Raw genomic sequence first — 24,483 nt, 5'->3', positions numbered from 1 at the left:
CTTTTAGTTTACTTCAAATGAAGATGACTAAGTTTTTTGTATTACTATCTTAAGGCTACCAGTTTTCTTAAATGTCTGGTTATATTTTAGAGGATCCCAGGTTTTAGAGTTAGACTTTTTTTTTTTTTTTTTGGAATCAGACATATTTAACTATATGTTGTGGATGTTATTAACCTCCCCTGAGACTGTTAACATATCTACAAAGTTGGGTTAATAATCCCTGTCTGAAGGGTTGTTGAGAGAGTACAACTTCTGTGCACTAATATGGTGACATTCAGTAACTTTTCACTTCTCCTTTTTCCTTTTCTGAATCTTCATACTCCATTTAAGATACTTAAACTAAATACATAAAAAGCTGATTAATGTAAATCACATGTAAATGTGATTATAATTCTCATATGTTATATTCAAATGTGTCATATTGTCTTTACATCTAATTTCATTTTTATGTTCATCTGGAATAATTTTTCAGAAAGGCACTATTAAGAGACTAATAATGTCAGTTATTAAATATCAAACATAATACTTAATATTTTTTACATTAGACATTTCTCCTATATTAATCCTCAGCTTCAGACATTCTCTGAATTTAGCTTCTGTGTGTTTGTTCAAAATGTTCTTCTTTCCTAAGCTGGTTCTTCTGCTCTGCTCTGTTCATCTTTAGTGTGGGTTGTACCTTCCTGTTCAAAGTGACCTCTCACCTAAGTTTCTGTAACATTTGCTGTATTTAGCATTAGCTTGGGGCTTGAGTGTTATTTTATATTAGTATCATATCTATACACACTAAATACAGATACATGTTTACTCTAGTTATATATAAGTCTGTGTGTATGTATACAGTGTGTGTGTGTGTGTGAGAGAGAGAGAGAGAGAGAGAGAGAAAGAGAGAGATTTCCTCAACATTATTGTCTTGTAGAGCAGGTATAATACTGTAGGGGGGGATACTCAGTAAATGATCTTCTTTAAGGGCCTGGAAATGACTCTTGTAGTATAGAGTTGGCATGTTCTCACTGTCAAGTTTTAAAATCAGAGGCATAGCAGATCATTCGATTTTAATAAATTTGCTATTTAATTAATTTTCTCCGCTATTTTCATAAGATTGTTTTAGTTGGTCATTTGTCACATTGGTATGAAACGTGATTTTGTGTTTTCTTTCCAGGGACACTTGCCCTTTGCTGTTGTAGGAAGTATGGATGAGGTAAAGGTTGGAAATAAGATGGTCAAAGCCCGCCAGTACCCGTGGGGTGTTGTACAAGGTAAATGAGATAAGCGATGACTAGAAATGTATTGCTCCCAAAAAATTAGGGGATATTTCAAAATGAATATGAAGTGATAAACTATTCCCTAATTTTTGTGAGCAATGTATTTATATCACCCAGTAGCCTCACAATGCATCCTTTGAGGGGATGCTTATTTTTTATTATGATTTTGTTGTCAGAAAAGTTGGCCATGTTCTGTTTTAGCCAAGTCTGTAGATGCCAGGCGGAGCCTCCCACTTACCTGCTTAGGTGCACCAAGGCACTCAGAAGGTGAGACACACTGATCGGGCACTTTGAGCAAAATCTAAATATAAATAATAATATTTAAACAAGATTCATAAATGAATTTACTAGGTAATTCTAGAGTACAATAAACATCTTATAAATACCTTTATCTTTATTACAAAGTATTGCCAACTATTTCCAAAATAACAAGTCAGCCAACTAAAAAACTGTTAGGATTTATTTAACATTATACTGAGTAAATAATTAGTACTTTTTGGTTCATTTACTAGTGATGGTAATTCATGGAGAATTGGCTAGTATTGGCTTCCCAATGCTGCTTTTATTAAATTGGCAAATTTTATAATTAATGAAAAAAATATAAAGTTATAACATTTGTAATGTGTAAAAATATTTAAAAATAATTGTACTTCAACAGTAAGATATTTGATTGTAGCCTCTGGCTACCATAAGCATAGGAGGACCATGTAAGTTTAAGTTTATTCACTAACGGTGTAGCACAGAATGGTAAATGTGTCATTGCCTAAAAAGAATTTGATAGTTATAGTGTGCACAGATAGGATTCTGTGAATAGGCAGAATTTACTTCTTGGAAGTTTTATTTGCAGTAAAATAATGTTATATAGTTTTGTAAGCACTCCCTGAAGTAACTGGAGTACATAATGACATAAGATAATATGTTTCTTTCCTAATTTCTATTTACTCATTGGCTACTAAGTTTAAAATAAATCTCCCAGCCTGATAAGGTTACCTGTAATTCAGTGTGTGTTATGCAAGAGTTCTTTCCTTACTTGTATAGTACCACCATACCAGGGTACCTGTTAATCAAGCTTATCATTTTACTGTGTGTTATTTCAGAGAGTTGCATTTACTCATTTATTCAGCAAATGCTAATGGTGTGTTAATTGTGAATTAAAAACTGTTGTTGCTTTTTTCTGACCTTCTGGCCAGTGGAAAACGAAAGCCACTGTGACTTCGTCAAGCTGAGGGAGATGCTCATCTGCACCAACATGGAGGACCTGCGGGAGCAGACTCACAGCAGGCACTACGAGCTGTACCGGCGCTGCAAGCTGGAGGAGATGGGCTTCACAGACGTGGGCCCTGAGAACAAGCCACTCAGGTGGGTGGGTCTCCCTGAGAAGTCGACAAGAGAGGATGTGAGAGTGGACTGACCTCTTTTACATAGCCAGAATAATGGAGAATGTGTGTTTTAGAAATCTCCCCATTATGAGATAGAATCGTTTCATAGGAATTAATTCTTGTGCTTCTTGGACCACTTGAGGCCTTCTTGCTTTAAGGGTCTCTTAAGTCCTTATCTGACTTGAGGAACTACGTAGAAAGAACACAAACATGTGTCCAAAGCTGCTACTTCAGTGTATATGTAAACATGAAACTAATCCCTAATGCACTGAGTCAGGTCTGACGCAGCATTTCAAAACATTTTTTGCATGGAGGAAAGCATGAGATCTTGAAGCTATTTTGAACTCTGTTGTGACACTGAGGATTCCTTTTGCATTTGATCATTTGCATTTTATTCATTTTCCTGGCTATTGGTATTTGCACCCTCCTAAGCTCAAGAGGAAGGAGGAGAACATTAGAATGCTGCAATTGCATATGACCTTGACAGATGAGGTTAAATTCTTAAATTTATTTTCATTTGTGGTTTAGCTCTGGAAGCACAAGAAATTAAGAATTATGTGTACTTAATCCCTTCTGACTTACTCTGGAATGCTGTGCTTTCAGATGGGCCAGTGCTGGCCAAATGATGATGTTTTCTATTGAGGATAAGTCATCTGGAGTTGGCTTCTCTGATGTTTCCCAGAGAAGGCTGCACTTCTCACTCTTTTCAGTCTCGGTCAATTTCAAGGTCTCTGTATGCCTCAGTGAGGTATGGAGCCTGATGATAGCAAGTGGGACAGCCTTCACATGCTCCGAGAGCTGGGAGTCAGGCTGCCTGGGGGTCAGTCATCAGCACCTGCCGATGATTAAGAAATACAGGGGCAAATGTTGTTTCAGGCTCACGGTCTGAACTGCCAGACCTGGTGATCAGATGTGGAGCTAGGATCAGGTAGGAGTCACAGATGACTTCAAGTTTCCAGACACATGATGCCAGTTAACAGAGATTGAGGTGACATGAGAGTGCTTATCTGAAGGCCTTGGTAAAGCCGAGGTTCCGAAACTAGTGTTCTGTGTCGGCTGCAGCACTGGTGGCCTCGTAGTCTCCCACTGTAGGAAGTCTCACATCTCTGGTTGCTCTATGTAAGAGCACATTGGCACATTACAGGTATGAGGTTTATCCTGAGATATTTTGGTTTTTGCAAGTTTGTTACACCATCTTTTTAACAAGAGAATACGACAAGTTGTTTTTTAGCCTTCAAGAGACCTACGAAGCCAAAAGACATGAATTCTATGGGGAACGCCAGAGGAAAGAAGAAGAGATGAAGCAGATGTTTGTGCAGCGCGTGAAGGAGAAGGAAGCCATGCTCAAAGAAGCAGAGAGGGAGGCAAGTACACTGGCTGGCTGGGTTTGCATCGTTCTGGTGTCCTGTTAGTTTGGGGGCTTATCATAAGAATTTCGTTAAGATGCATTCAGAGTTTACTTGTTAGTCTTTAAAAACTAGCTGTTTTAACACATAGTCTTTATAAAAATCATAGTCTGAACTCAGGTAAAAGTTTTGGCCTTCATGAGCAAATGATCATCCTTTAGAAGTGGTTTACCAGAGACTTGTCATGGACCAGTTTACTGTGTGTTTTAAATGTTTTAGCCATGAGCCGGATATGTTTTCACTCTGCCTTGATAAAGCCTTTTTTTTTTTAGAGTTTTTGAGAGTTGTTGGGATTGTGTTTTGCTGTGAAATGGGTAACCGTGAAAGCTGCTTATGTACCTTTTTGAGTTTGAACTCAAGCTTTCTAAGTAAGTTTCACAGCCCAGGGGACCTCTGGATGGACAGCCTCGGCACACTGAGCATTGGCAGGGCTCCCATAGTTCTGTCTGCTTCTCCTTCTGTAAGGAGCAGTGTTAGTTGTGTTAGTTTTAGTTGTGTTAAGCAGTTTTCTATAGGTCTGTAGACCTCACTGCAGTGGCTGCTTTTGAGTAAATGACCACATTTCAGATAAGGCTCGAAAAGGATGAGCTATAAAAATGAATTTCTAGGAAAAGATAGAAGAAATGTTAATACAAGGGAACTTGATGACATAAGAGTTCCTGAAGTTAACTTGTAATTTAATTTTACAAATTTATTGTTTCAAGTACATTTACAGTGCCTGATACCTATAAAGTAAGTGGTTTTGTAAAATTAATAATCTGGCCTTGGCTGGTGGCTCAGTAGATAGAGCATTGGCCAGGTGTGTAGATGTCCCAGGTTCGATTTCTGGTCAGGGCACACGTGAGAAGCGACCATCTACTTCTTTCCCTCTCCCTCTCCCCCTCCCTCTCCCCTTTCTCTTCCTCTTTCCTCCCATAGCCAGTGGCTCGATTGGTTGGAACACCTCAGCCTCAGGCACTAAAAAGAGCTTGGTTGATTTGAGCATCAGTGCCAGACGGAATTGCTGGATGTATCTTGGTCAGGGCACATGCAGGAGTCTGTCTCTCTGTTTCCCCTCCTCTCACCTAAAAAAAAAAAAAAAAAGTTAATCTTTTCTTTAGAAAAAGTTCAAATAACAGGAAAGTGAAAGCATAGAGTACCCGTGTTCCTCCTCACACCTAGATTTACTAGTGCACAATTGTCTTTATTTCATATGTGTATATGTGTTGTGCATCTCTGTGTATGTGCATGTTCATATATGTGCATGCATACTTTTCCTGGTTATCCAGAAGCTGGTTAAGACATCATGGCACTTTATCTCTAGGCACATCAGTGTGCACCTCTGAAGCTCAGGTATATTTCTCTTCACAAATATAGTACCAGTATTGCACCTAAGAAAATTAATAAGAATATCATAGTCTCACCTAGTCTCTAGTCCATATTCAAATTTCCCCAGTTGTCTCAAGATTGTCGATTATTGTTTGTTTTTGTTTTTGAACCAGAATTAAGTTACAGGTCTCATATTGCATTTGGGTGTTATGTTTCTTTAGTCTCATTTAAACTAGTCCCTGATTTTAGTTATTTTTAAATGCAAATATTGAAGAAGGTGTTGTGATGAGTAGAAAATAAGGGTGCTGATGTTTTTTAATGAGTAGATTCATCTTTAAGAGGGTAGTAGAGTAAAATTCTTTCAAGAGTTTCTCATACGTCACACTTTTTAGTTTCTGCAATGAGGAAAGAAGTTGTAGAGCGCTTTATAGATGAGTTTTAATTTTTAAAATCCTGCATAAGAACATTTTGCTTAAATGTATATTATTTAAAAGAAAATTAAAAATTCAGAGTGACGAGATGTTGAAAGAAAAATGTTATTTGTCAGTAGGTGCTGTATTGTTTTATTTTTGTGATTTGAATGCTTTGAGTATGTATTAAATTAATAAAGAAGTTCATTTAAAACTAATACACAGACAACCAGAGCTGTCACAGGAGTTCTAAATTCTTAATTCTATAACCTCAGAGGCAGTGGATTACTGACCTATTTCATTAACATTACAAGGCACCTTATACCAGTTTTCATTGCCATAAAGCCACTATTTCTGATACTTTGGAGTAAGGGTCAGTCAGTAGAAGAGGGGCACTGACTCAGTAACCATGATTCTGGGAGACCAGAGTCATCTTCTGAAGGACTAAGGAAGACAGTATCGTTTACCCCCTTAGTTCTCATGGTTTTAGAGGGAAAGGAGGAGGTATATTCATACACTGGGACAACAGGTCTCTTCAGTGTAAACAGGGACATTTGGTCACCCAATACTTGGTTGCTAACACTTTAAAGGCAGTTATGTCAATAAGATACTGTAAGTCACTAATAAAAAGATAATTTTGGTAACCCAAAATATTTAATTCTGTATTAGGGGACCTTGTTATTTTTAAATATCTTTGCCATTATTGTTGTAAATCTATATAAAACTGGACTTCATTATGTAGTGCGTTGAACATTGTGAGTACTAGATAACTAGAGTAGAGAGACACACAGAACACATGTGATCTCCACCGTGGTTTGGATGTTACAGTTCCCACGCCTTTATCACAGTGTTCTGGATGTACCGATGAGGCATGCTACGTGTGACACACAGACTTTGCATTTCCCTCCCCCACCACAAGGACCAGTACACAGTTTATATCTGTCCCTCAAGTAAAGCACACAACCATCATTAACCCTTTGAGTAGTATGAACGTTCATGTATGTCCTCGTGCCTCCTGACCATCCAGAGTACAATCGTACATGTACAATGGCAACATTATAAAAAGGCAAATGTATGTTCTTCTTGTTTCCATAAATTGGTTATCAAACAAACATGATTTTAAGTTAATAAAACTGTAATGAGAACTAATTTCATTTTTTGAGAAAAACTCAATCCTGGGGGTCAGTGAGCATGAAAAAAACTACTCAAAGGGATAAATCACCATTCTTTTCCCATTTTATATGTAAGTCTGCTTTGTATTAATTTTCATTTACATCTCTTGTTTCCCAAAGTGTTCTGGATGATTCTCAGTACAAAGAGACTGTAACAACCATGTTATAGTCCTTAACACAAGCACAGATGCGGGGGGGACTGGCTTACAAGATAGGAATGTTGTCTTTACATTTGTTCCTACAAGTAGATACATTTAAAAGGATCATTGAAATATATAACATCCTTAAAAGTAGTGTTTACAAAAGATACAGGTCATAGTCTTAACTGCACTGGTGAATAGTTATCAATAGCACAAAAGGTCTACTGTTTAACTTTTTGATTAATATTTGAAAATATGTTGGCATTAAATGCCTGTTGCATTGGATAATGGATCCATGAGTGAGTCTTCCTGTACATAGACTAGACCGTGGCTATCAAGAGCCATGGACTCCACATAATGTTCATAATAGTCACAGTCACACCTTTCTTCTGCCCCCTTTAAAACATTTTTCTTGTTATAGTTTTTCTGGAATTACTATCAACCTCATGAATGAAATATGAAGTACTCTATATAACCTTTCAAGATATTTAAGTATGCATATAAAGTATGCATTTAAGGAATCAAAGTATAGTTCTCTATTCACATAATATAAACTGGCCTCTGTGTGCTCACTTTCTAAGCTTCACCCTCCATGCTGCTCCTCTCCCAAATGTGTGGGGGATGCACACTGCTCAGAGAGCTGTAGATTTTATCTATGCCACTGACTGAATGACAGCTCAATGGGCTCTCCCTGCACACATGCATGTGTGCGCATACACACACTGTTCTGTAGAAGCAGGAACCATTTAAATAAGCAAGTCCTGAGGAACCACCTCTTCTCTGAAATGACATCCTCAGGACTAAAAGGATCTTAGGGTAGAAGGGCCTCTCTTGATCTGTCTCCATTTAAATACATCTATCAGGGGTGTATTTGCTTCCTGGACACCTGTCCCATATTTGGAACATTTCATTTTTACTGGGATAGAGGTTAGTCCTCTCCATTTTCTAGCCTCAGGCTCTGGTTTTTGGTGAAGTATTTCCTCAACTACTGTGTGCCATCTTTCCTGGAAACCAAGTTTTACTATTGTATGAATGCTAGGTTGCTGCCTAGAACTAAGAATTTTAATTTAAAGTTTATTTAACCAGGCTAGAAGATCAGAAATAAAGGTATTTTTGGTTGTTGTTGAAAAGGTATCTTTGTTGGTCTGGATTTAGAATGCTGTGCCTGTGTTCATAACACACAGCTGCTTCACATGGTGCCCACTAACGTCCCAAAATGCTTTTTCAGATAAACAACAATTAATCCAGGGAAATCTTGTGTTATAATTCCAAACTTTTATAAAACTCATTTTAATGGCTTCATTGAGAGTATTCAACATATATTTACTTTTTTAGTTTATTTCTATTAGATACAGGCTATTTTTTTCCATTATGATGTCAATTCTAAAGTGACTTTTTTTCCTGAATTGAGGATTTCTTGATTACTTATTTAAATTTCAAGAGGGTCAGTGACTATGAAAAAATATAACAGATTTTTAAATTTTATTTTATTTTTATTTTATTCAGTGAGAGGAGGGGAGGCAGAGACAGACACCCACATGTGCCCCAACTAGGATCCACCTAGCAAGCCCTCTAGGGGGTGATGCTATGCCAATGTGGGACGTTGTTTCTTTGCTTAGCAACCAAGATCATCTTAGCATGTGAGGCAGAGGCCATGGAGCCATCCAAAGTGCCTGGGGCCAACTTTGCTCCAATCAAACTATGACTGCCAGAGGGGAAGAGGGAGAGAGAAGCGAGAGGGGGAGGAGTGGAGAAGCAGATGGGCATTTCTCCTGTGTGTCCTGACCAGGAATTGAACCTGAGACATCCAAACACCGGGCCAGTGCTCTACCACTGAGCCAACCAGCCAGGGCCAAAATACAAGATTTTTATGGTCCTTGATTTTAATTGATTGACAATTGGAGAGTCAGAGAGGGGCAGATAGGGACAAACAGACAGGAAAGGAGAGAGATGAGAAGCATCAATTCTTTGTTGTGGCACCTTAGTTCATTGATTGCTCTCTCATATGTGCCTTGACCGGAGGGCTACAGTAAACCGAGTGACCCCTTGCTCAAGCTAGCAACTTTGGGCTTAAGCTAGTGAGCCTTGTTCAAACCAGATGAGCCTGAGCTCAAGCTGGCGACCTTGGGGTTTAGAACCTGGGTCCGATACTCTATCCACTCTGCCACCACCTGGTCAGGCGAGAGAAGCATCAATTCTTGTTGCGGCATCTTATTTGTTCACTGTTTGCTTTCTCATATGTGCCTTGACCAGGAGACTACAGCAGAGCGAGTGACTCCTTGCTCAAGCCAGCGACCTTTGGGCTCAAGCCAGCGACCATGGGGTCATGTCCATGATCCCATGCTCAAGCCAGTGATCCCATGCTCAAGCTGGTGAGATGAGATGAGCCTGTGCTCAAGCTGGGTCTTCCATGTCCCAGTCCAACACTATTCACTGTGCCACCACCTGGTCAGGCCCAAACAGATTTTTCAGTATAACTTATTTTTCTTTTCTTTTTTTTTTTTTTCTTTTTTTTTTAATTGATTTTTAGAGAGAAAGGAAGGGAGAGAGAGACAGAGACAGGAACATCAACCTGTTCCTGTATGTGCCCTTACTAGGGATCAAACCGGCAACCTCTGTGCTTTGGGGCCACACTCTAACCAACCAAACTATCCAGCCAGGGCTCAGTATAACTTTCAACAATTGTTTCAGTGCAAATGATAACTTATTTAGAAATTAAGGATTTCTTTTTCCTTTTTGATAACTTGCTTCTGTAATTTGTGTCTCTTACTTTGAGCATGGATTTTAAACTTTATTTGAAAAGGCTTTTAGAAGAAACTGTAGGCAAGAAAATACAGGTCAAGTATTTTAGAAACTGAAGTTTATTCATGAGGCTATGGCTTGTATTATACAAATTTTGTTCATGAATTTTCTGTTCTTAAGGAATTTCATATGCATACCTTTCCTGAGGCATGAACTTGGAGACCTTGGAGGGTTGTGCGAAGGTTACTGCGTTCATAGTGTCTCTGTGTGGGGATGCTCCTGGGCGCTTGCTGCTATTCTGTGACATTAGTGAGCTCTGCACCTTTGATTCACAGCTACAGGCCAAGTTTGAGCACCTCAAGAGGGTTCACCATGAAGAGAGAATGAAGCTTGAAGAGAGGAGAAGGCTTTTGGAAGAAGAAATGATGTCTTTCTCTAAAAAGAAAGCCACCTCCGAGATCTACCAGAACCAGACCTTCATGGCAGTGGGCAGCAACCTGAAGAAGGACAAGGACCGTAAGAAGTAAGCCCTGTCCTGCCACCATTTCTGCTAGCCTCATCCCCTGTCCCTTTCTGTCTCGTTGCCTTGTTTGATCCTGTCGTGCTTCTTACTGTCTGTTTTCTTATTCCTTGTTGGCCTCCTGTGGCACACTCGTCAGCTTTTTAGGAGCAGAGACCTGTCCCTCTCGCTAACTGCTGCTTCCCTAGCACTAGCACAGCACCCAGCATGTATTAGGTGCTCATGAAATATTTGGCTGAATGAATGAGTGAATGAATGAACTCAACAAAAATACATCACAATATAAAGGGGTCAGCTACCTGGGGAAGGTCAGGTGGTTGTGTTTCATAGCCAATCCTGTGGCTCTGATGCACCTGTAGGAAAGGAACTGCTGGCCTACCATTAGTTATATTGAATTTCATGTCTGATTGGAAGCTATATACCCTCTTATGGAATCATAGGTATAAAATAGTACCTGAGTTAGAAACTAATTCTTAGGTTCACTTTCTTAAAACAAATTTTACTGATAATGATTTTGTGAGAATTTTTATTTTAATAAGGGGATGAGGCTATCGATTCGAACTCCTGTGCTTTGATGTCAGAGCTTGTGAAACCAATGGTGGATGTAAAGATGCAGAGGAAGGTAGAGAGGCCCCAGTACAAGGAGGCGGCCATGAGTAGCGTTTGGATGGTATTCTCAAGGCTTGTAGGTTGGGGTATGTGTTACAATCAAAATTACCAAAGCTTTAGAAAATAAGTTTGTTTTCCTCTTCTGTACTTTGTGTCCTTCATTTTATTTCTTCCACATAAAATGTCATCATCATTTTGCCTATTTGAGTGTTCTTGAAATTCATCATTGCCTTGTCCTGTCGAGAACATACCTGTGGGAGGGTCTTTGCCTCAGTTTACTCCACTGCCCCTTGTCCAGCAGCATCAGGTCCTCCTGTGTTCCTCACGGAGTCACATTTCTGGTGTAATTCTTTCAACAACCTCATTTCAAACCCAGCATTTTCAGACTATTTTTAACTCAACTTTGAAATAGTTAGGAAAACGATGTTGCTTCATGTCTGTGGAGAAGTCATCCACAGGGTTTGGTGTATATAATTGACCTGTGGATTTTATAGCTTTTTGGAGTGAGAAAGAAAAATTCTCATGTATGATTTTTTACTATAAGCTCTCCAAGTCCTGGGTCTGTATTTGTTCACAGATGTGTCCCTCCCAGAGCCTAGAACATCTCCTGGTGCAGAGCGGGCACCAATTATTTGTTTGCACCAATTATTTATCCAAAGAATATGATGTGTAATAGTTATTTTTATTCAAGCATTGACTTTCAACAGAGAAACTATAAGTAGTTTATTATTGATTTTGATTATGTTTTGAATTACAAAGCTACAGGATCCTTTACCTTCTTACCTTTTTATCCAGTGACACTAAAATTGGATTCCTCCATATTTCATATACGGAAGACAGTTTACATCTACCTTGTGGAGATTGTCACCTTGCTCCAGTGAGAACCACTGGTGTGAGCTGTCGCTGACAAAATCCCAGCCAAGCCCATAGTTTTTTCAGAGCCCAGATTTTATACTCGAGGAAATAGTTTGGTGAGGTTTTTATTTTTCTCTTTCTTTCCAAAGTTCCATAGCTAATATCTGACAGTCGATAAGATGTCTGTTTGCTCTTTCTGAGAAGCTACATAAAACATGATTCTAGAAATTTTTATTTCTTATATGGTTTTATATTGTACCAGTCAAAAGGCTTTTTTTTCTCTTTCCAGCTCCAATTTTATGTAAAACAAAGGTTCCAGATCACAGAAGGTCATCACAAGCAAAAGTTATTAAAATGCTAGAAGTCTGCTGTGATTTTCTTGCTGTTTGTATTTGCTGTAGCCCTTCTTATGTATGTGGCCAGTGGCCACAGTTCCTGCTGTCTCTGGAAAACCACTTTTAAGTGTAAGGTCACTGCCTAAGCCAGAGTGTGTAACCATTTCCACCCCCCTGCTGTGCCTGTGCTGGATTGTCACAGGTCTAGACCATTGCCCCTGCTCACTTCCCATTCCCTGCAGAGTGTCACACACACCACAGAGCAGCGTTGGCACCACAGGAAACAGGGCATAGCCACATTCAACTGGCTGATGGTATTTATACTCTTAAGATGAGCCTTTTTTGTACATACAAAGGGTAAAATTTGGGAAACATGTTTAAAATGTATTATGTACCTGAAATTCTGACCTCTCAATAATCTTCTAGAACTTTTTAATTTTTGATAGCCAGTTGGTAATGTGATCCTAGGTGATCATATCAAATTTTTTATGACACGGCGGCCTTCCATGCTTCTGCATGCCTTCTTGTGGTTGATATGTAGTATTCTGATGGAACAAAGTATGCTTAAAAGTAAAAGCATCCAGGTGTACAGACTCTTTTCTAGTGACAAGTAGTTTTGAACACAGGTGTTATCATAATATTTGTATTAGGATGTGTTACATACTTGTTGCTTAAAACCTTGTCTTCCAGGGACAGAAATAATAAGATCAACTTATCTTACTAAAATATTTCTTAAGAAAATAGCTATGAACATCTGAATATTAAAGATATAAAAATTTAGATAATTCATCTCAAAAGGGATCATTGAATTCAGTGCCTTAGTATTCTCAGAACAATTAACTTCTTAATGGTTGTAGGTATATACTTTTTATTTTTTGTACTTAACCTAAATAAAACTGACATTTACTCTTGACAAAATATATCTGCATTTTTACTAAAATGAGTTTAAATTACATTAACTTTTTATAAACTGTCATCTTAAACATTTTATCAAAGTTCATTTAATTTTGTTTGAATTATTTTAAAACAGGTATAGTACAAGTATTTTTCAGACAACGAAATGTTTAACAACCTATGTGAGACTCTGAACAGTGTTTTTTGTTTGTTTTTTACAAAGTTGTGTAAGTTGCAAATAAAACCTTTCATTTTCTAGCACTATTTTATCTGGACAAATGCTTTCTGTTTTTACATTTGGAATTCATGAATGTCAGTTAGCCTTTTTAAACTGTAATAAATATCAGTTATAAATATCACAGAACAAGGTCTGAACTTTCTTCTCAGGATCAGTAATGCCCAAGTTCTGGAAGGTGGGAGCAGGAGAGTTGGTGAGTCCGTGCGGGCAAGGCCCTGTTGTACAGAGCCCCGCCAGTGCCACTGTGCTGAGACTTAGCAGAGGAGGGTGTCCCCAGAAGCCACTGACTGATGAGTGGTGGTGACTGTAGCCATGTTGTATCAAACTCTGTATAAAACAGCTGTCCTAAACTTTAATAACATTACTTTTAAACACCAGATTGGTAGTTGGCATGTTCAAATTTGTTCAAGTTTCTAGCTAAAAAGATTATAGGAAGCTGCCTGAGCCTTTGCACTTACAGAAAGGGAATAGGTATGTGCTATTAATGATCCTGCTATGAGGAAGACTCACAACCTGTGTTTCAACAACTGCAAATCTTCATTTATTTCATCTAGGGGATTCCGAGTACGACTTTAAGAGTTGTACTGCAAAGAAAAATAATTTGAAATCAGTTGTACTATATAATATTCTCATTATCTTTACAAAGTGAATTATTATCCACTAATGCTCAAATTAATAGATTCCTGGGAAGAGAATAAAGCTGGACATGTTTTGTTTGTGTTTTTTCCTGTAAGGCCTGTGAAATACAACTGCCCCTCACCACCAGCCATTCATCTTTGTATGCTCTGCCCTGAATTTTATTCTTTCGCACAGACTATGATTTCAGCTTCAAAACAACACAAAGAAAAAAGGTATTATCCCCATTTTGCAGATGAACTCATTTTAGGACCCAGTGTTCCTCCTGGACTGAGGCTGTCTGTGCCCTTAACAGCAACCACAGGGCAGCAAGACAGAGCAGATTTATTTGCCGAGTCTTCTCCAAGGGCTCCTGCCTCCACCCACAGAGCACAGGGAAGTGACTCGGTCTTGAACCATTGGAAGTAATTGTTCACTGTAGGAGTGGAGAAAGGCAGTCCAGGTATAAGGAACAGCAATGTTTTTGATCAAATCTGTGTACTCTGGAAAGTGGCTACAGGAGAGAACTGGGCCCTGAGTAAGGGCCTTGAAATGGGCAGGGGACAGATCAAGAAAAGGGTTTTGTAAGGGCAGCCCAGCAGGTAGTAGGAGCCCTGGAGATATTTGACCTCACATGGTCAGATATTTCTCTGGAATTCAAGGGAAAGATGTATCTGAGGGGAACTATGGCAGGGGAAGTCCAAGTCATTAGAGACTGTAGTCAAGACCAATAGTTCTTAACACTGAGTATATACAATAAAGTAACATAAATTGTGTTTAAAAAGAAATATGGATGCAGAGAGGAATATATAGTAATGGAAGTGGTCTAAATGAATAATGACTACAACAATGACTGTCTCATGGTTAGAAACATATAAAGACCTAGACTACAACACTGCAGTGCCTGTTAGTTGGGAGAGTGGTCTAAGGTTCTTGTGTTAACTGGGAAGAGGACGAAAGTCCCAGTGAGCCAGAGTAACATGACACTTAGTAGGAGCGCATGTAAGCATGGTGAAATGTGTTAACTTACAAGCAGTAGTAAGAAAAATAGTCTAATAAATGGTAATACAACAGAAAACAAGAAAACAAAGGAAATAGGTGTGACAGCCACAGAGCACTAATCCAGCTAAATCAGTAATTACATGTACTACATGCACTCATTTTTAGATAAAATTTTTTTAAATAGCTTTGTGCACTTCATAAGCGATGTCTGAAACTTTTTCTTTATAGGAAGAATATAGAATAAGGACCATCATGCAAGCTCTAACGAAAAGCTAATGCTTTCTTGTATATTAAAAATTATATTTCCTGCATATTAAAAACTTTTAAGACAAAAACATTGTTAGGGGTGAAGATAAACACCCAAAATAAGAACATATAATGGCCAAATTTGTATGTAATTTAGCAGCCTTAGCATACTTAAAGCAAACAGTGAAGAGAGGAAGAAGCCAACTCTTCCAACTTCGTTGGGAGATTTTAATATTCCTCATGTTCTAGAATAAGCAGACCAAAAACTAGTACAGATATTGGAGACTTGAAAACACTTGGCAACCAAGGCCTGGTGACTGTATATAGAATGACAGACCACACACTTTTCAAGTATGCTTAGGACATTTATGAAAATTGTGACTACAAAGCAAGTCCTGATACCTTCTAAAGGAATTACATCATGCAGACTATGTTCTCAGAAAATAAAATAGATAGGAATCAATAATAACCAAAAAAAACCCATAGGTTTGGAAATTGAGAAATACACTTCTAAATAACCCATTGGTCAGAGAAGAAATCAAAAAGGAAATTAGAAAATATTTTGAACTAACTAATGAAAATATCATATGCCATAATTTGTGAGCAGCAGCTAAAGTCATGCTTAGAGTAAAAATTTATAGTCCTACGTTCTAGTATTAGGAGGGAAAAGGCTGAAAACCAATACTCTACACCAGTGATTTTCAACCTTTTTTGAGCCGCAGCACATTTTTTACATTTACAAAATCCTGGGGCACACCACCTACCAAAATGACACTCTAACACAGTACATATTATACATATAGTTGTTTTTGGGGGGTTTTTGGTTTTTTTTGTTTGTGTTTTTGTATTTTTCTGAAGCTGGAAACAGGGAGGCAGTCAGACTCCCGCATGCGCCCGACCAGGATCCACCCGGCACGCCCACCAGGGGGCGATGCTCTGCCCATCTGGGGCGTCGCTCTGTGGCGACCAGAGACACTCTACCGCCTGGGGCAGAGGCCAAGGAGCCATCCCCAGCGCCCGGAGCCTCGGCTGCGGGAGGAGAAGAGAGAGACAGAGAGGAAGGAGAGAAGGAGGGGTGGAGAAGCAGATGGGCGCCTCTTCTGTGTGCCCTGGCCGGGAATCAAACCCGGGACTCCCGCACGCCAGGCCGACGCTCTACCACTGAGCCAACCGGCCAGGGCCTATACATATAGTTAATATAGTTTCTCAATGTATTTATACTCACACCTGACCGTGTCTCACAGCACACAGTCATCAAAAAGTTAAGAAAAGGGCCCTGGCCGGTTGGTTCAGCCGTAGAGCGTCGGCCTAGCGTGCGGAGGACCCGGGTTTGATTCCCGGCCAGGGCACACAGGAGAAGCACCCATTTGCTTCTCCACTCCTCCGCCACATTTTCCTCTCTGTCTCTCTCTTCCCCTCCCACAGCCAAGGCTCCATTGGAGCAAAAAAATGGCCCAGGCGCTGGGGATGGCTCCTTGGCCTCTGCCCCAGGCGCTAGAGTGGCTCTGGTCACAACATGGCGACGCCCAGGATGGGCAGAGCATCGCCCCCTGGTGGGCAGAGCGTCGCCCCATGGTGGGCGTGCCGGGTGGATCCCGGTCGGGCGCATGCGGGAGTCTGTCTGACTGTCTCCCTGTTTCCAGCTTCAGAAAAATGAAAAAAAAAAAAAAAAAGAGGGCCCTGGCCGGTTGGCTCAGTGGTAGAGCGTCGGCCTGGCGTGCAGAAGTCCCGGGTTTGATTCCCGGCCAGGGCACACAGGAGAAGCGCCCATCTGCTCCTCCACCCCTCTCCTTCTCCTTCTTCTCTGTCTCTCTCTTCCCCTCCCGCAGCTGAGGCTCCATTGGAGCAAAGATGGCCCGGGCGCTGGGATGGCTCCTTGGCCTCTGCCCCAGGCGCTAGAGTGGCTCTGGTCGCAATAGAGTGATGCCCCGGAGGGGCAGAGCATCGCCTCCTGGTGAGCAGAGCATCGCCCCTGGTGGGCGTGCCGGGTGGATCCCGGTCGGGCGCATGCGGGAGTCTGACTGTCTCTCCCCGTTTCCAGCTTCAGAAAAATACAAAAAAAAAAAAAAAGTTAAGAAAAGAGTGAACTAAACCAAAAGAAAAATAAGATGAGAAAAAAAATTAATGAAATAGAAAAAAATTTTAAAGTTCTTACATTTTAAAAGATTATTAAGATTGATAAATCAGGCCCTGGCCGGCTGGTTCAGTTGGTAGAGTGTTGTCCTAGAGCAGGGGTCGGGGACCTTTTTGGCTGAGAGAGCCATGAGCGCCACATATTTTAAAATGTAATTCCTTGACAGCCATACAATGTGTTTACCACTAAATACAAGTAAATGTGTGCATTTTATGTACGACCAACATTTTAAAAGTACAATAAGTCTGAATTCTTTTTAATAACGTTATGCTATTGCTAACCAATGATGAATAAAGTACTTCTTACCATTAATGCGACTTCTGGTGCTGCATGGCTTTGCTGATGGCTTTGTAGTCTGGTGGATATGTGCTGAAGTTAAGTTTCATGCAAGTATTGAGACTTCCATCTGTTAAACGTTATCATAGATTGGTCTTAACATTCTTTAGATGTGAGAAAGACTGCTCACATGCATACATAGAGCCAAACATTGTCAGTATAGCAATACTCATATGCTGCAGTGTGTGGTATGTGATGGGAAGCATGTTCCAAGTTTTGACAATCAGCTGGTCTGTGGGTTGAAGTTTTTTCATTTCTCCTCACTAGTGTTTGCTTGCCAACTCTGCTTACTATCATGCAAGTCTTTCCAAGTCTTCATTCAGTGACTTGAACTTATTCACCCACATGGCCTTCAGGTCAGAAGCTTGTAGCTCAAAATCTCTGATGGAGACACCGGGGATGTAACTCAGGTTGGTGCTGTCCACTGCACACTCATGTGGATGGGTGATGAACTTAAAAAGACGAGTGCGCTCACGAAATTCTTCAAACCGCACTTTGAATGACTGAAGATTAGATGTGAAGCCCACTAGCTGCTGGAGATCAAGATGTTGAGCAGGGTCACTTGCTGTGCATGCATCTTTAAACTCACCCAATTTTTCAAAGTGTAGTAAACGACCTGTTTCAATGTCAGCGATGAAGAGTTCCAGCTTGTTTTCAGATGCAAACACTGCTTGTTGAAGGGATAAGACTGTATTTCCAATGCCTTGCATTTTCACATTGAGCTGGTTCAGATGTTCAGTCATGTCCACGAGATAGAACTTCAGGAGCCACTCAGTGTTAGCTAATTCAGGATGCTCGACGTTTTTCATTTCAAGAAAAGTTCGGATTTCACTCAGACAAGCCGCGAAACGGCTGAGCACCTTCCCTCTTGACAACCAACGCACATTGCTGTGCGGAAGCAGACCAGCATAATTATTCCTAACTTCATCCAGCAGTGTTTTAAACTGGTGATCATTTAAAGCTCAGGCAACAATAAAGTTGACCACCTGAATGACCAGCGGCATCACCTCACCACACTGCTTGCCACACATCTGAGCACAAAGCACCTCCTGATGTAGGATGCGGTGAAAACTTAGAATGGGTCTCTTTTCATGTTCACAAAGAAACACTACAAATCCTCTGTTTTCGCCCACCATGCACGGAGCACCATCAGTACACACCAACATAAGTTTATCCATCGGTAGATTTTTTTCTTTAGCGAATTCAGTGAAAGACTTAAATAAATCCTCCCCTCTTGATGTCTCTTTCATAGGCAAAACAGCAAGACTTTCCTCATGTAATGTGTCACCGACAGAATACCTTGCAGTCACACTGAACTGGGATAAATGGCTTACGTCTGTTGACTCATCAAAAGCGAGAGAAAAGAATGGTGCTGGATTTATGTCCTTCACTTGTGTTGCCTCAGTTTGATTTGCCATCATGATGGTACGATCATGAACAGTTCTTGCCAACAGAGGCATGTCTTTTATTCATTTGATTATCTTGTCTTTATTTGAAAAGTTGTCAAAAGTTCATTGGCAACATCAAGCATGAATGTTTTGGCATACTCCCCATCTGTGAATGGCTTTCCATTTCTCACAATTGCTAAAGTACCAGCAAAGCTAGTCGAATTCTAGTCACCTTGTTGGGTCCAAACACGGAGTTGCTGCTGACCAGCTTGCACTCTGCACAGTAGCTCTTGACATGCTTTCTTCCTGCTGTCCCCCCGCTGGATATTTCAACACAAATGTAGTATGGCGTGTGTCAAAGTGCCGCTTTATATTTGACTGTTTCATCAATGCAATGTTATCATTGCATATTAGACTGCAGAACCTGTTCTCTCCACAAAGGCTAATTCCTCTTTCCATTACTGCTGAAAAGTATAATACTCCTCATCCTTTTTTTCTTTTAGCCATCTTCTTCGTCAAAGGGTTTCTGCATTTAGCTAGCTGACTACTTGGTTAAAAGGAGGGAGGTTTACTTCCTGACCTCACAACAACCCATGTACATTACACATTATCCAATAAAAATTTGGTGTTGTCCCGGAGGACAGCTGTGATTGGCTCCAGCCATCCCCCCACAACCATGAACATGAGCGGTAGGAAATGAATGGATTGTAACACATGAGAATGTTTTATATTTTTAGCATTATTTCTTTTATTAAAGATTTGTCTGCGAGCCAGATGCAGCCATCAAAAGAGCCACATCTGGCTCGTGAGCCATATGTTCCCAACCCCTGGCCTAGAGTGTGGATGTCCCGGGTTTGATTCCCAGTGAAGTGTCTATCTGCTTCTTCACCACTCTTACCCCTTCTCTTTCTCTTTTCTCCTCCTGTAGCCATGGCTTGGTTAGAATGAATTGGCCACCAGGCTCTGAGGAGGATTCAATGAAACCTCAGCCTCAGGTGCTAAAAATAGCTTAGGCCTGACCTGTGGTGGCGCAGTGGATAAAGCGTCGACCTGGACTGCTGAGGTCGCCGGTTCGAAGCCCTGGGCTTGCCCGGTCAAGGCACATACGGGAGTTGATGCTTCCTGCTCCTCCCCCCAACTCTCTCTCTCTCTCTCTCTCTCTCTCCTCTAAAATGAATAAATAAATAAAATAATTTAAACCTATAAATAAATTAAAAAATTTAAAAAATAAATAAAAAAAATAAAAATAGCTTAGTTGCCAAGCAACCACCCCAGATGGCCAGAGCATTGCCAGGTAGGGGTTTTGCCAAGTGGATCCCGTCAGGGCACATGCAGGAGTCTGTTTCACTGTTTCTCCTCCTCTCACTAAAAAAAGGAAAAAAAAAAGATAAATCATGACAAGGGTGAGCAAAAAAAAATGAAGAGAGAAGCACAGAATGACTAAACTAAAAATAACAGCAAGCCCGACACTAGCAAATCAAACGGGTGGGGAGTGACTGGGACAGCCTACGCTGCTGGTGGGGATGCATAATGACTCACCTACTGTGGCACTTGACTACATCCTCACCATGTGTGTTCTATGATTGTGCTGACAAATTGCAAAACAGTGGCTTAACCAGTATTCTTACAGTTTTGGGGGTCAGAAAGCTGACATGGGTCTTACAGAGCCAAAATCAAGGTGTGGGCAGGGCCATGTTGAGGAAAGAATCCCTCTCTGGGCCTTTTCCAGCTTCTGGAAGCTACCCACAATCTGGGCTCATGACTCTGAACCCCTTTTCAAAAGCCAGCAACAGTGAGTTAAGTCCTCATGGTGGATCAGCCTGACCTTTTCCCACTACTGTACTTACTTGTATCCACCGGCATAATCTATCTGCTCATTAGCAACCTTAATTTCCCTTTGCCTTATAACCTAACAGTCGAAAGGTACAGCACTTAAGATCTTTAGGGGGACATTGTTCTGTCTGTAGTGCCATACAGCCCAGCAATTCCAGTTCTAAGAAGTTCATTGAAGATAAATTTAAAATATTCATACAAGGACTTGTATGTACATGTTTATAGCAGATTTTTTATAATCTGCCAAACTTGAAACAATACAAATGTCTTATGAACACAAACAAGTTGTAGTTCATAACAACAAAAAGTTACAAACTATTGGTAAATTCAGGAGCATAGATAAATCAAAAGTAGCATACTAAGTCACATCAGAAATGAAAGGAAATGTGTGTGTGTGTGTGTGTGTGTGTGTGTGTGTATCTTAATTATGACATTTTTGTCAAAGCAGAACTAGCAGGACAGTAGTCAGTTGTGGTTGCCAGGCATGTGCAGGGGAGGAGGGTCCATTGACTTTAAAGGCAAACAAGGAAGGCTTTTAGAGTGGTAGAAATATTCCATATTGTTCTTGTCATAGTTACAGTGCTACATATATTGGGGAAAACTGCAATTATACACTTAGGAAATTTTTTACTGAATGTGAATTATGAGATGACAGAGTAATGACGGTGTGAGAGATACTGTACTCCTGATCTCTCCCCTTGAAATTTCAGCAAATTGAACAGCTGTAATGCAGGGAAGGAACCCCAGCTGGGCTAGCATGCATGCCTGAAAGATCGGCGCACTGAATGGACTGAAGGCGGGAAGGATTGAAAAGGGGGGCAGAAGATAAAACACTCATGGTCAACTCTGAAGACGAGACAAACCCAGAGTGACTGTTGTTGTTTTTTCTCTGCCAGACTATGGGGAGGAATGGAGAGGTTGAGGGGCAAAGGAGGAGAAACTAATCCAAAGCAGCAGCAGAACAAAGGGTCATGCCAGTGTTCCCACAGTCTGCCTGCAGCCTGCACTCTGCACAGAGACAGAGAAAAAAGTGTGGGCTCACAGATCCCACCTTCTACACCTTCCAGGTATGGAGAGTGGCAGAGAGAGACCCTCCAGCTAGCTCTCCAGAGCCACAATCTCCCCTGAAGATAAGAGATGCTCCACCTCTGTTTCTTTGGTTTGTTGAGACGTGGGGAGGAGAACCTGGAGACCTGAGATTGCCATTGCTAAAGCTGTAAAGCCAAAGCCATAAAGGCTTTCAAACATGCCCCACCTGCCAACATGACTATGGCATACTAACATCACTGCAACAGCAACATCACAGTAGAGGTCAGCCCAGGAATTTCACAGTTAAAACTTGTAATACAGTGCCACCTACTGGAAGAAAACAGTAACCTATCAAAACAAAAAAATTTCCTTTCCCCCCCCCTCTTTTTTCTTGTTTGAATTTCATTTTCTTTAGTTTTTATATTTTTTATTCTTATATTTTGTGAGCATTTTGGTTTTGATTTTTTTTAGCTTTTGTACTTTGTTTTCTGTGGTTTTTCTTTTTTACTTGTAATTATTTTAAAATTTTTCATTGTAATTTTTATTTTAATTTTTTAGTTGCTTTTTGTTAAAGGTTTTAACAATACCACTCTCAAATGCCATAAAGGAAGACGAAATCAAGTACCATGACTACACAAGACAGATATGTAATTCAAAAAAAATTAGAGGAAGACAAGATGGCGCTGGAGTAGGCAGACGTACCAAAATCCACCTCCCAGAACCAAAGTGGATTACAAACTAATTTTAAGAACTATCATCTGGAAAAAACAATTTTGGACTAATCTAAGAGGACTTTTCAACCAAGGAACACTGAAGAAGCCACACCAAGACTGGTAGGAAAAGCGGAAACGTGGAGAGGGCTACCCAGCTCCCAGAGCAAACGGCAGCCGGGAGAGACTCGTGTGGTGGGAAGTGAGTTTAGCAGAGAGAGGGAAGGGTCCTGAGCCCCAGGAACAAAGCCCCAGCCTGCAGCCCCAGAGCCCAGAAAAGACGTAAGGACAGTATTTAGCTGGAAAAAAGTCATGATACTGTTTGTGAGAAAGAGACTGATTTCTCAGACTCAGAATCCTTCTTAAAAGGACTGCGCAGAAAACCTCTCTCACAAGCACTCACCCAGGGCTCCGGGGGACGGGGAGAGAGGAGAATACCAGAGTAGCAGGAAGAGAGTGTAATCTAGGAGGCACAGGGAGAAACATTTTGGGAGACAGCCACTCTAACCCCTGCGACGAGTCACTCCCCAAATCTGAAGTGAATATTTCCCCCGGAAACAGCAATACCAGCAAAGGGAAGCAGAAGAGCAGCCAAACAAGCTCCCCTGCAGCACTCAGAGCAGAGTCGCTTAGAAGGAGGGAGCTTTCAGGTATACAGTAGTGAGTGTTAGGGTCTGAGCTACAGCGCCCGCACCCCACACGGCTGAGGGCTCACCAGAGGGCGGGCGGCGACGGGACGTGGAGGCACGGTTCTGTCGGCAGGGGCGGAAGCCGGGTGACCAACACTGGGCTCACGTGCGAGCTCAGTTTTGCCTGGCTGGGGAGGAGTAGGCGTACAAAAGCGTTCAAGCCCAGCTGCCGGCAGCCTGTAATCCAGCCTGTGGGAGAAGGGTTGGGACCCCGGAAGGGGTGGAGACCAGCCCTTGAGCAAGGGCACAGGAGCACAGCCTTGCCCCACCTGTGGAAGCGAGGCTTGTTGCCTGACTTGGGAGGGTGGAGCCAAAAGCCCAGAACAGGCGGAGTTCCACTACTGAGCTGAGCGTGGGCACGCAGTCCTGCCTGGCTGGTAGAGCCAAGGCTAGCAGCTGTTCCACAAGTGGGATCCTCCTGCAAGGGCTGGGCGAAAGCCTGGAAACAGGCAGAGACCTGCAGCTGAGCAAAGGTGCTCACCAGTGCCCTCAGGACAGAGCATAACACCACCCATGGGGGCAGGGCAAAGGCCAAGGCCACCAAGGTTTGTGCACCCGAGCATGTGATCACAGCCACTCCTGTGAAGAGAAAATGCGGAGGCAGAGAAATGCAACACAAATAAACCAAGAGAAATCCCCAGAAAAGGACCTAAATGAATCAGATATAATCAAATTACCAGATGCAGAGTTTAAAATAACAATTGTTAGGATGCTCAAAGATATTAGAACAACAATAGATGGTCATTACAAACACCTAAATAAAGAGATAGCAGATAGGCCCTGGCCAGTTGGCTCAGCGGTAGAGCGTCGGCCTGGCGTGCGGGGGACCGGGGTTCGATTCCCGGCCAGGGCACATAGGAGAAGCGCCCATTTGCTTCTCCGCCCCCGCCCCCTTCCTTCCTCTCTGTCTGTCTCTTCCCCTCCCGCAGCCAAGGCTCCATTGGAGCAAAGATAGCCCGGGCGCTGGGGATGGCTTCTTGGCCTCTGACCCAGGCGCTAGAGTGGCTCTGGTCGCGGCAGAGTGACGCCCCGGAGGGGCAGAGCATCGCCCCCTGGTGGGCAGAGCGTCGCCCCTGGTGGGCGTGCCGGGTGGATCCCGGTCGGGCGCATGCGGGAGTCTGTCTGACTGTCTCTCCCCGTTTCCAGCTTCAGAAAAATACCAAAAAATAAAAAGATAAAAAAATTTAAAAAAAGAGAGATAGCAGATATAAAAAAGGACATTGAAATAATA

General features: G+C 41.4%; 1 protein-coding gene across 1 annotated transcript in view; it reads left to right on the top strand.

Moving 5' to 3' along the window:
- Nucleotides 1-12,696, top strand: part of SEPTIN10 (septin 10) — a 46,917-nt gene extending 34,221 nt beyond the window's left edge. The window contains 6 exon segments of the mRNA XM_066376897.1: nt 1,160-1,256; nt 2,453-2,621; nt 3,873-4,005; nt 10,155-10,318; nt 10,320-10,342; nt 12,093-12,696. Of these exon segments, the coding sequence (XP_066232994.1) occupies nt 1,160-1,256; nt 2,453-2,621; nt 3,873-4,005; nt 10,155-10,318; nt 10,320-10,342; nt 12,093-12,265 (759 nt within the window). The 3' untranslated portion in view covers nt 12,266-12,696.
- Nucleotides 12,697-24,483: the final 11,787 nt, after the last annotated feature.

This window comes from Saccopteryx leptura, chromosome 3, assembly GCF_036850995.1.
Source record: "Saccopteryx leptura isolate mSacLep1 chromosome 3, mSacLep1_pri_phased_curated, whole genome shotgun sequence".
In the NCBI taxonomy this organism is placed as follows: domain Eukaryota; kingdom Metazoa; phylum Chordata; class Mammalia; order Chiroptera; family Emballonuridae; genus Saccopteryx; species Saccopteryx leptura.
This window is presented reverse-complemented; position numbering and strand designations above follow the sequence as displayed.